This window comes from Pseudophryne corroboree, chromosome 4 (assembly GCF_028390025.1).
Source record: "Pseudophryne corroboree isolate aPseCor3 chromosome 4, aPseCor3.hap2, whole genome shotgun sequence".
Lineage (NCBI taxonomy): Eukaryota > Metazoa > Chordata > Amphibia > Anura > Myobatrachidae > Pseudophryne > Pseudophryne corroboree.
In genome coordinates this window covers 932541618-932554767 of record NC_086447.1, presented here as the reverse complement: position 1 = coordinate 932554767, position 13150 = coordinate 932541618, and the positions used below count along the sequence as shown (strand labels likewise).

Here is a 13150-nt window from a genome sequence, read left to right as displayed (position 1 = left end):
CTGACTAATGTCCAGCCCTGTGCACATGTAAAATCAGATAATACTGTACACACAGTAACCATAGGATCGGTCACACTTTATAATGTAACAACAGAGTAGCTGCAGGCTGCAAGAATGAATAATGTGCTGTACTTAGATCCATTCCACATATACACTGCGCTGTGCGCTCAGGCTGGCGGCACAGTGCACTTGTCTGACTTCACACAATTACATATATACAGCATATATACATATATATATATATATATATATAATATACACACACACACATATACATTGCACTGTGCACTCAGACTGGTGGTACAGTACACTTACCTGAATTCACACAATTACATATATACAGCATATATATATATATATATATATATACACACACACACACACACACACACTGCACTGTGCACTCAGACTGGTGGCACAGTACACTTACCTGACTTCATACAATTACATATACAGTATACTATATATATATATATATATATATATACACACTGCACTGTACACTCAGACTGGCGGCACAGTACACTTGCCTGACTTCACACAATTACATATATACAGTATATATATATATATATATATACACACACACACACATACACTGCACTGTGCACTCAGACTGGTGGCACAGTACACTTACCTGACTTCATACAATTACATATACAGTTACAGTATACAGTATACAATATATATATATATATATATATACACTGCACTGTACACTCAGACTGGCGGCACAGTACACTTGCCTGACTTCACACAATTACATATATACAGTATATATATATATATATATATATATATATATATACACACATACATACATATACACTGCACTGTGCACTCTGACTGGTGGCACAGTACACTTACCTGACTTCACACAATTACATATATACAGTATATACACATATATATATATATATATATACACACAGACACACACATATACATTGCACTGTGCGCTCAGGCTGACGGCACATTACAACTGCCTGACTTCACACAATTACATATATATATATATATATATATATATATAATTTATTTATTTATTACTATTTATATATTCCGCAGCGCTTTACAGAGATCATTTGGCCAGTCACATCAGTCTCTGCCCCAGGAGAGCTTACACTCTATATTCCCTATCACAGGCTTTCCCAACCTCGGTCCTCAAGGCTTGCACACAGCCCAGGTTTTAGTGATTTCCATTCTTGAGCACAAGTGACTTAATTAGTTTTTTTACCCCAGTTATTTAACCATCTGTGCTGATGCCTGGATATCCGTAAAACCTGCCCTGCTAGTGTGCCCTGGGGACCCAGGTTGGGAATGCCTACCCTATCACATGTACACGCTCACACATACACACTAGGGATAATTATTTTCGTGGGCGCCAATGAACCTACCAGTATATTTTTGGAGTGTGGGAGGAAACCGGAGTACCCGGAGGAAACCCACGCAAGTACGGGGAGCATATACAAACTCCACACAGGAAGGACCATGTTGGGAGTCGGACCCATGACCTCAGTGCTGTGAGGCAGTAATGCTAACCAATTCACCTTCCTTGCTGCATATATATATATATATATATATATATATATATACTGTATATCTGTCTGTCTATTCTATATATACCTCCAGCTAACAGCTGCACAAGACGAGGAGACACCAGTGATACAATTCCCGTGTGTGGTGCTTCGTGTCACTCCTCAGCAATAGGCAGCGATGATTCCAGCGTAGATTCACTATAGAAATGTCTGCCCCCGGCACCAACTCCTTCAGCCCATTTCCAACAAGAAAATGAATTTTGTGCATCTGAAGACCACTGACACGAGACGAGGCGGACTACATGTAGCATAATACTTGCATGCAGGACTGTAATCTGCTTCTTTTCCACATTGAAATCAGAATATTTCAGCAAATTCTCCAGAAGCTCATTATTCAGACCCCCTCATGCAACGCTCAGTAACCCTTCCCGCAGCTCCAGATGGTCTTCTGCCTCTCCAGCAACTAGCAGGAAAAGATATATGTGCAAGCCAGCCGGCCAGAGGTCTGCTATGCAATGAGGCACACGTATAGATAAATGCAATGGAAGGGTTAAATCCTATTCGGCTAGTGTGCCGTACAATGGGAAGAGGCGTAGTAATGTCTGTAGTTACATTGTGCAAACAGACAGATAATCTTCTACCCCAGGAAGAGCCAACCTGAAGGCGTCACACAGATACGCTGCAAACCTCCTATCTGCAGCCTCAAGTCTATACTCCGGTTTTGGCATATTTTGCTTGATCAGAGGTAAGCAACCTGTGGCTCTCCAGCTGTTGTGGAACTACAAGTCCCAAAATGCCCTGCCCGCCGGAGACACAGAGTCACGACACACACTCATCAGCCATACACACCAGTACTCACTTCTTATTTCCAGGCTCTTCGCAGGCTCTTCTCTGCACGGAAAGGCATTGTTTGATTCTGTATTTCTACTGCATGCGAGAATAGTAGGATGTATAAATAAATCAGCCGAGGAGAGGCTGCGCCGCCGTGTGCAGGCTGAGAACAGAGGACCGGCAGCAGGGACAGGGGATGGGAGAGATGAGGAGGGAGGAGGGCGTGAGGCTGGACCCCAGGGCTTTCGCTGGGAATGCCAGGGCTGGAGCAGAGGCTACTGTCAGCACTACAAAGAGCAGGATGGAGAGGGGGAAGCGTGCGTGGAGAAATGGCTCAGGCAGGTGCTGGGAGACTGGAGAATGTGATGTGGGGCATGGAGAGGGAGCAGACTGATAGGATATATAATACATATGGAGAACCGAGCACTGGGGCTAGCACCTGCCTCCTCGCTGACTGTTCTACTCTCCCCACTGCACAGTGCCCTCCCAGCACACTACCCCCCTGTATGTCACTCAGGGACTGGTTCTGATTTGGGAGTAAAGTAAGAAAGAGCAAGTAACTCTGCACCTGGACAAACCATTTTGCAATGCAAGGGGGGCACATACATACATTAGTTTGCATGCTGGGTAAACACTTGCTGCTTTTGCATGTAGCCCACAAATGCTGGCCAGCTTTATGTTTAAAGTGCAATTTAGATCATTTGGAGGCGCCCCTCCCAAATCTAAATCTCTGCATATTTTATATCTGCCCCACCTGCGGTGCAGCATGGTTCTACCCAGGTGCACAGTTATTCAGTATCTGCCCCACCTGTGGTGCAGCATGGTTCTATCCAGGTGCACAGTTATATCTGCCCCACCTGTAGTGCATCAGGGTTCTATCCAGGTGTACAGTTATATCTGCCCCACCTGTAGTGCAGCAGGGTTCTATCCAGGTGTACAGTTATATCTGCCCCACCTGTAGTGCAGCAGGGTTCTATCCAGGTGTACAGTTATATCTGCCCCACCTGCGGTGCAGCATGGTTCTACCCAGGTGCACAGTTATATCTGCCCCACCTGCAGTGTAGCATGGTTCTACCCAGGTGCACAGTTATATCTGCCCCACCTGTGGTGCAACATGGTTCTACCCAGGTGCACAGTTATATCTGCCCCACCTGTGGTGCAACATGGTTCTACCCAGGTGCACAGTTATACAGTATCTGCCCCACCTGCGGTGCAGCATGGTTCTACCCAGGTGCACAGTTACTTGCTTGTTCTCAAGGCCCCCATACACTGTGACGAGGTATTGCATGTGCTCCGTTGCATGCAATACCCCTTCTACTCCCCGCCAGCAGCTCCTTGACTCTAGATACCGGTAGTCCAGGGCACCTTCATTCCTGATCGCATGCGATCTAACGTTAAGCACCCTCTTCATAAGCGACAAAGCCAGATCATACCTAGGTAAGATCTATAAACCCTTCTTACGACCCCCAGGAGTGCGCCTCTGACCATAATTGTGGACGATGTGTTCCACTTATTCGCGATACATCGGCCCGATGAGTTAGTTTATGGGGACCTCAACTTTATTCCCAAATCAGAATCATGCCCTCAGCGGCGGAAGTCTGGGTGTCACTACTCCGGACGGTTTCATATTAGTTTAGAAAGCTCAGCAGTTGTCATCGCATGACATCCATATAAAAGCAAAAACGCAATTCATGTGTGCAAAATATATATAGAGGCAGCAGTTTCAGAGCTGCGCGCAATTCCCTCTGCCCGTAAATCTTGCAACTTTTAGCAAACTTTGCAAGCGTCAAAGCCTGTATATGCAATTTACCGCAATTTGGGAATATTCAGAGTCATACTAATTCCACTTGCGGCAGTTGAGTATGCGCACACAGCGTAAGTGCACCATAGGCGTGGAGAATGAATTGCGGGCTATCCATATGGAAAACGGATGCAGATATCTATCTGATTTCAGGATTTGATGAAAAAATAAATGTGCGCTGATGATGACGATGATGATAACGATGATGATGACGAGTTTCACAAGCGGTTGGATGTAGGTGGTGCAAAGTTCTGCATTTATTTGCGAGCCTTGCCTGCCGCTGTCCCAGAGTGTATGGTGATAATCATTATTATAGTTTATTAGTAAGATGTAACAAAACTGCGCAGCAAAGGTCAGAGTTATAATCCACACAAAGGGGGTAATTCCAAGTTGATCGCAGCAGGAAATTTTTTAGCAGTTGGGCAAAACCATGTGCACTGCAGGGGAGGCAGATATAACATGTGCAGAGAGAGTTAGATTTGGGTGTGGTGAGTTCAATCCGCAATCTAAATTGCAGTGTAAAAATAAAGCAGCCAGTATTTACCCTGCACAGAAACAAAATAACCCACCCACATCTAACTCTCTCTGGACATGTTATATCTGCTCCACCTGCAGTGCACATGGTTTTGCCCAACTGCTAAAAAATTTCCTGCTGCGATCAACTTGGAATTACCCCCAAAATACAAAACACCACAGAGACTGATGAAGTGCAAGTGAGACAGAGGCATCAGGTTCAGACATGAGACAGAGGGGGTCATTCCGAGTTGTTCGCTCGTTATTTTTTTCTCGCAACGGAGCGATTAGTCGCTAATGCGCATGCGCAGTGTCCGCAGTGCGACTGCGCCAAGTAAATTTGCTATGCAGTTAGGTTTTTTACTCACGGCATTACAAGGTTTTTTCTTCGTTCTGGTGATCGTAATGTGATTGACAGGAAGTGGGTGTTTCTGGGCGGAAACTGGCCGTTTTATGGGTGTGTACGAAAAAACGCTACCGTTTCTGGGAAAAACGCGGGAGTGGCTGGAGAAACGGAGGAGTGTCTGGGCGAACGCTGGGTGTGTTTGTGACGTCAAACCAGGAACGACAAGCACTGAACTGATCGCACTGGCAGAGTAAGTCTCGAGCTACTCAGAAACTGCACAGAGAAGTCTTTTCGCAATATTGCGAATCTTTCGTTCGCAATTTTGAGAAGCTAAGATTCACTCCCAGTAGGCGGCGGCTTAGCGTGTGCAAAGCGGCTAAAAGCAGCTTGCGAGCGAACAACTCGGAATGACCACCAGAGTTTGGAGAGGGCCATGCTCCTGGCAGATTATTGGCAGTGGTCCATATCAAGGGGATCATTCCGAGTTGATCGCATACTGCTGATTTTCGCAGCGCAGCGATCAGGTGACAAAACGGCATTTCTGCGCATGCGTTTGGACCGAAATGCGCACGCGCGACGTACGGGTACAGCTCTTTGTGGTTGTGCACAGGTTCTAGCGAAGTTTTCCTTTGCACTGACGGCCGCATGAAGATTGACAGGAAGGGGGCGTTTCTGGGTGTCAACTGACCGTTTTCAGGGAGTGTTTGCAAAAACGCAGGGGTGGCTGGGCGTTCGCTAGGCGGGTGTATGACGTCAAATCTGGACACGAATAGGCTGAAGTGATCGCAAGCGCTGAGTAGGTTCAGAGCTACTCTGAAACTGCACAAACTGTTTTTGCAGAGCTCGGCTGCACAAGCGTTCGCACTTCTGCTAAGCTTAAATACACTCCCAGTGGGCGGCGGCATAGCATTTGCACGGCTGCTAAAACTAGCTAGCGAGCGATCAACTCGGAATGACCCCCCAAATCACTAAGAACAATTAATATCACTGAGGCACGAGGCACAAACTGGCTTCTCTAACACTGCCTAGAAGGTGCTACTTGTGGATGCAATGTGCTGCAGCGCTGACTTCATGGGGCTGCACGGTGCACAGGGCCTCCTGGCTCTCGTTTCCAGCAGTCCCAGGTGTTAGAGATTTGTCCCTATTTTTCAGTATGTATCAGCTGCTCAGTACAACTATCCTTGTCCTGTGTGTGTAACCCAGAGGTCAATGCGGGTTCCTGTTCTCCGGGCGCTATAGCGCTGTGTATTGCAGTTTGCTATTATTAAATGTCAACACTTATAGTACAGTCACAGAACTAATCATGTTACCATAGAGCATACGCACCTACTTCTGAAAAAGCATGTCAGGGAGATGTGACAGTAACACCTATCAGCGCGGGCGCGTACCGCTACATCTGAGAGGCGTGTCATACACATGACTTACATCCAAATGTAAATGACCCCCACAGTTAGTAAGATCTACTTGTTGAAGAAAAGACACTGATATTTTGCAGTATTTGTTTGTGTATTGTGTTCTACAAGAGGTTCCATATACTGTAAGTGGCCACGAGAAACCTTATTTAAAAGGTATGTAGACATAGGGATCACTGAGCCTTATAACCAATACAGGGTAATGGCGCTGATGATCCAATTTGCATGTATACACTGTATCTCTGATTTCTTCTCTCCCCCCTGCGCTGGTCGTGACCTACTCTTTGATAATGCTGATTTATCCTTAGGAATGAAAGCTATACCGGCTTAAACACACCTTAAATACACTTTACCATGGAGCCACTGCGGCCGCTATACTTAATACACACTCTACGTACTTTGTCCGCTACAAAGTCCAGTACTGTGCACGGACTTAGCGTACAAACATCCAGAGATACACTTTAAACCTTTACAGTAATGCAATGCAATGATAATACACTTTAAACCTTAGCAGGGTAATGAAGACACGACACCAGATTGTAATTAAACCGCTGGGTTCCGAAACCACAGCGTATTATTGCTGAAAGGGGGTTACAATACAAATAATACAATACAATATATAACAGAGTAAATGGCTACATTCAATGGTACATACGTGACTGAAATCGCTTGCGCTTCCCGGTCCGGTCCTCCGTTATCTGATAGATAACGTTGTGAGTCTTGTGTCTGACCAGGCCTGCAGCAGGCTCTCTTTACACACTTCTTCCAAAAAGCAATACAATAGATACTGTAATCTCTTTGTCCATTGGACACAGGAATGCACATTTACAGTACAGGAGAGGTCATAGGTCGGTTTGAAAAGGTGGGCGATGTCTGATCCAACTGCTCATTTGGGTGGTCTCCTCTGGATTCCCGCCGCATACATAATGTACAGTAAATACAGTTTATATCTATATTCTGCTCCTGCACATAACTATCCGCAGGAACATGCGATCTTCCTCAAACCAACACCGGAATGTTACCCTTAAAATACCCTTCAGCTGGATACCAAACACCACCTTATAACCTTGTTCTGTCCCCTCTTATTCTGTAAAGGTGAATCCCTTTGTTCTGTTACCATTTAAACTGCTGTTACTTTCTGATGTGGTGCAGGGAACTATGTGTACATTGTGCACTACTTGGATTAAATATGTAATGTGTTTTGATAGCCTTCCATGCGTCCACAAACTCTACCGTAAATACCCATACCACGCGCTAATGCGCAGGACCGCGGGAGCGACCATACGCAAATTGCAAATATGTGCACGCACGACAGAACAAGTACACGCGCGGAGGCCATCTGTGTGTAGTTTGTAGGTGATGTGTGTACTGCAATATTTTTCGACTTTGACATCTTGAAGTGCAAAGGCACTGCCGCTGTGCGATGCCTTTGCACTTCTGCGAGGGGGGCCGCACTGACATGCGGGGTGGACTAGCCCTGTGCTGGGCGTCTGCCCGCATGTCAGTGTGAATGATCGTAGCTGTGCTAAATTTAGCACAGCTACGATCAACTCGGAATGACCCCCATAGTTCCACTTCTGAGCACGATCCGTCCACAGATTTATGTTCAATTTTGTATCAATATGTTTTATCTTCGGTGTATACAGCAGAGGCATCTCCTAGTCAGCAAGAGTTATATTTGGTATACAGTACATAGTCTGTGCTACTTATGTATCAGTGTCACATATGGGTAGGTGCCTCTTATGTTACATATCCAGGAGTTATGGTGGTGGCAGGACGCCACCTGTGCCAATCCTTCAGAGGCATCCAACCTCTACGTGTTCTCAGCCGGGGTCTTTGCAGAAACACCCAGCTGATACCACGGTTTGGATAAGTGTCATTAATGATTCCGCTTGCAGATATAAACCCAACAGGAAAATAGCCATTGTGCGCAAGTGTCGCACACAGCACCTGTATCTGTTCTGGAACTTATGCTGTCTGAGCCTGGATTTACTGGAAGCCTCCGACAGTACCTCATACCTGTCAGTGTGAGAATATATGAGGCACACGGATTGCTAGGCTGAGCTAGGGCACGATTACAGGGGATGACGCCACAGGAGAGTGACATTAGTGCAACATGAGCAGGACCGTGCAAGACGGATGTACTGTAATTAGTGTGGGACAGTGAGCACAGACATACCTGACATGCAGAAGAAGAATGTATATATGGAACAGGTAATGCTTAGCGTGCAAACAGTACTATGGGGAGACGCTATATCTATTACTCCAGGCTGGAAATAGTCATTATATAGCATTCATGGTAATGCATTTACTACATGTAAGTACTATGCACCTCAGAGCTCAGACCACCATAATGCAAAATGTGCATACAGTATATAACGTATACATCCAGTACATGATAGCAATGAACACCTATATAATGGTTACACACTTCTATATACAGTCAGTACAGCCTTACCATGCCGCATTATAATCCCATAATGCAACATCACAATGCACCATGGGGGTGATTCCGAGTTTTTCGCTTGCTAGCTGCTTTTAGCAGCATTGCACACGCTAAGCCGCCGCCCTCTGGGAGTGTATTTTAGCTTAGCAGAATTGCGAACGGAAGATTAGCAGATTTGCGAATAGAAATTTCTTAGCAGTTTCTGAGTAGCTCGAGACTTACTCCTACACTGCGATCAGTTCAGTGCTTGTCGTTCCTGGTTTGACGTCACACACACACCCAGCGTTCACCCAGACACTCCCCCGTTTCTCCAGACACTCCCGCTTTTTCCCCTGACACGCCTGCGTTTTTTTCGCACACTCCCAGAAAACGGTCAGTTTCCGCCCAGAAACACCCACTTCCTGTCAATCACACTACGATCAGCAGAATGATGAAAAAACTTTGTTACGCCGTGAGTAAAATACCAAACTTTTGTGCTAATTTACTTGGCGCAGGCGCGCTGCATACATTGCGCATGCGCAGTTTGCAACTAATTGCTCCGTAGCGAAAAAAAATAACGAGCGAACAACTCGGAATGAGGGCCAGTAACCGGTTTCTCCAAAGCAAACAGGATATTTGTACATATAGTAAAATCTAATAATGACAATGATTAAATAAATGTCTCCATGGAGAAAGAGTGATTAAATTAGCCTGGACTTCCAGTAACTTACACAGAGCTTTCTCTTTTATACATCACACTATGGCCCTCATTCCGACCTGATCGCTAGCACTACTCACTGCCTACATCAGGTAGTCGCCGCCTACAGGGGGAGGGGGGAATCGCTGTGCAGGGCTGCGATCCGCTGTGCAGAGAGCTTAGGACTTACTCACCCGCTGCGAACATCTAGGATGGAGCTGACATCAGGATCCCTCCCTCGAAACGGCTGGGCACACCTGCGTTCGGACGGACACTCCCGGAAAACGGTCTGTTGACGCCTCCGGCCGGCCTCTCCCTGTCAATCTTCTTGCGGTCGCGGGTGCGTTTTCTTTCTTTGTTAGTTCTGTCACCAGGGGGCGACATGCCTGCACATTGCGGTCGCGGCGCATGCGCAGTTCAGATCCGATCACACCGCTGTGAAAAACTGCAGCGTGCAATCGGGTCGGAATGACCCCCTATATTCCCTGCAGTGCTATTCTTATGGTTTTAATTATTCACTGATCGCATTTTATTAATATTACGGGCGGGATGTACTAATATACATCGCAGCAATGATAATCGCTTATGTACTAACATATGCGATTAGTATCGCAATGCAGTGACAGAGGCCCCCTGCGTTACCTGTGAGAGGGTGTGCGGGGGTCTCCGTCACTTGGGAGGTGACGTCTGTAGCCAGTCCCAGGCTCTTCCTCCTCCTCCTCCTCCTCCCTGCAGCTGGAAGGACAACTGGCTGTGTTGCGGAGGAGGAGGAGGACAGAGGATTGGAGAGAACGCAGGGAGACTGAAAAACCCCGAAAAATTATTTTTTACCACATTTTTCCTTTAGTAAATCCCACTCTAAATAATATATATTACATAAAAGTTACATTTTTAGAGACACTACTCTTTGGATTTAGCAATTTAGCACCACCAGAACATTGTATAATATTATCTGAGTCTCTTCTGTTAATCAGAGAAATAGACTTTATTTCTAGTGCGACTCCTACCCCTCTCTGGCAATAACGTATCGCCTGCGCCAATGCAGCCACTGCACAAAACTCACACAGCTGTAATCCGGTTTGTGCAGTGTAAGCAGTGACTGGATGCGTTGCCGCAAGACGCGATCACACGCTGAATCCGACCTATAACTGGAGGCAGACTTATTATTTAATTCTATAAAATGTCTGGATCACTTGGGGGGGGTCATTATTAATTGACTACTATATGAAATACAGAATATAATAAGTCAGTATAATGTGCCTTTAAATTTAATAGATTTCAATTTGCATGTATTATTTTTGATGCAAAAACAGGAAACAATTTTCCATTGAACTGTTTCTAGCAAAGCAGCCGCCACATGTTGTGTTTTAAAGATAGCTTCAACTCCGTTTAGACAAAATGTTGTATGTGACTTTCACATACATTGTAGAACTTTCAAAAAAGCCAGTGAGATATATATATATATATATATATATATAAAATATATATATACTAGGTGATTCATCGCGCCCTACGGGCGCTCTTCACACCGTTGTAAGGGGCTACGCCCCCTTAACCCTTGCACGCCCTTGTGGTGTGCAATATTTTTATTATATGGAGTATTAGAGTGGTTAAATAATGCATGGACAAAGGGCATGCAATGGTTAAGGGGTCGTAGCCCCTTGCAACGGCGTGAACAGCGCACGCAGGGCCTGATGAATCACCTAGTAGGTGCTGTGGTTGGGGGAGTGGCAGGTGTGGGGGAGACACGGATGGGGGAGGGTGTCCGGGGGTGCCGAGGGTGGGGTAGGGGTGGCTGCGGGGGTGGAGGAGGGGCTGGTGCCGTGGATGGGGGAGGGGCGGGTGCATGGGTGCCGTGGGTGGGGGTCCGGAGCCACTGTGGGTGGGGGAGGAGCGGTTGCAGGGGTGCCGCGGGTGGGGGAGGGGCGGGTGTGGTGGTGCCATGGGTGTGGGAGGGGGGGTGTGGTGGTGCCGTGGGTGGGGGAGGGCTGGGTGCGGGGGTGCTGCGGGTGGGAGACGGGGTCCAGAGCTACCGCAAGTGGGTGCCGTGGATGGGGCTCGGAGGTACTGCAAGTGGGGGAGGGGCGGGTAATGCTTCTCCTCCTGGAAACAGCTAAGCTGCTGTCCTCCCTTTGGCAGTGGCTCTCCTGGAGACTCGCACAGCAGCCAGTCACTATTGTTAGCGCCGGTGTCCCAACGCGCCGCATTACTGGGAAGAATACACATGCGCTAAGGGCTGCTGGGAGCTGTAGTTTATTTAATGCGTCTACTTCCCTGTAATGCGGCGCGTAACGCGTTGGGACACCGGCGCTAACAATAGTGACTGGCTGGCAGAACTGACTGACTCGCTGAATCAATGTAAAAGGTGAGAGTGCTGTGCAGTGTCAGTGACACTGCACACCCACTGCACTGCACAGCACTGTCACCTTTTACATTGATTCAGCGTCCAGACATTACCCTCCGCAATATCACCCACTCTGGGCCTAATTCAGACCTGATTGCTCGCTAGCGGTATTTTGCAGTGCTGAGATCAGATAGTCGCCGCCTACCGGGGGAGAGTATATTTTCGCTTTGCAAGTGTGCGATCGCATGTGCAGCCAAGCGGTACAAAAAAGTTTTGTGCAGTTTCTGAGTTGGCCAGAACTTGCTCCGCCGCTGCGATCACTTCAGCCTGTCCGGGCCTGGAATTGACATCAGACACCCGCCCTGCAAACGCTTGGACACGCCTGCGTATTTCCAAACACTCCCAGAAAACGGTCAGTTGCCACCCACAAACGCCTTCTTCCTGTCAATCTCCTTGCGATCGGCTGTGCAAATGGATTCTTCATACAATCCAACGCACAGTAACGATCCGCTTTGTACCCGTGCAATGCGTCTGCGCATTGCAGTGCATACACATGTGCAGTTCTGACCTGATCGCAGCGCAGCGAAAAATCCTAGCGTGCGATCATGTCTGTATAACCCCCTCTATTCGTTACATTAGCCATCTCGAGGCTTCCAGGCCGGCAGCCCAGGTGCTGTGTTGCGGAGTCAGGGCCTCTGGGGATCTGGGCGCGGCTGTGGCTGGGAGGCACTTCTGTGACATCACACGCAGAGGAGGCTCCGGGGCTCAGAGAGTATGTGGCGCAGGGAGGCCGGCCTTCCGCTGCGCCCTTTCATACACATCTATGCCGGTGGCCGCAGCAGCTTTTGTTCCACCTGCACCGCGGCTAGGGAGTGGGGATTGTTGATGGTGGAGGGGGCAGGCAGACTGGCAGCAGGACATAGGATGCTGCAGTAAAAGGTTGTTTTTCTCCCTATCTACAGCGCAGAGACTTGCTGCAGATGCAGTGGCATACCCTCCAGCTGCACCTTTCTGGCAGGTACAGGACTTTTTTTTATGGTCTGTACCGATTTTTGACTCTCCAAACTTCCATTGAAAGTATAAGAAAAGGGGCGTGGTCACACCACTACCATTGGCCACGCCCCCTTTTGGAATTTGCCCTGATTTTTATGTGTAAAGTGTTGGAGGGTGTGTTGCTGCAGATGCAGTGGGCCTATTTTGGGGTGTGGACCTGGAGCTCCATCAGCCCCATTGTTAATCCTGC

The 13150-nt window shown here is 47.4% G+C and overlaps 2 protein-coding genes across 4 annotated transcripts in view; one reads left to right on the top strand and one right to left on the bottom strand.

Moving 5' to 3' along the window:
* The window catches only part of KCNK2 (potassium two pore domain channel subfamily K member 2), a 216229-nt gene extending 213353 nt beyond the window's left edge, over positions 1-2876 (bottom strand). Inside the window, exon 1 of one of the 2 annotated variants that reach the window (XM_063919096.1) lies at positions 2398-2876. In XM_063919096.1, the coding sequence (XP_063775166.1) occupies position 2398 (1 nt within the window). In that variant the 5' untranslated portion in view covers positions 2399-2876. Of the gene's footprint in view, positions 1-1626; positions 2201-2397 lie in introns of those variants that run through there. The other variant, XM_063919097.1, reaches the window with a different exon arrangement.
* Positions 2180-13150, top strand: part of LOC134910737 (spermatogenesis-associated protein 7-like) — a 402706-nt gene continuing 391735 nt past the window's right edge. For both annotated transcript variants that reach the window (XM_063919092.1, XM_063919087.1), the window contains exon 1: positions 2180-2283. The gene's annotated coding sequence lies outside the window, so the exon portion shown is untranslated. The remainder of the gene's footprint in view (positions 2284-13150) is intronic.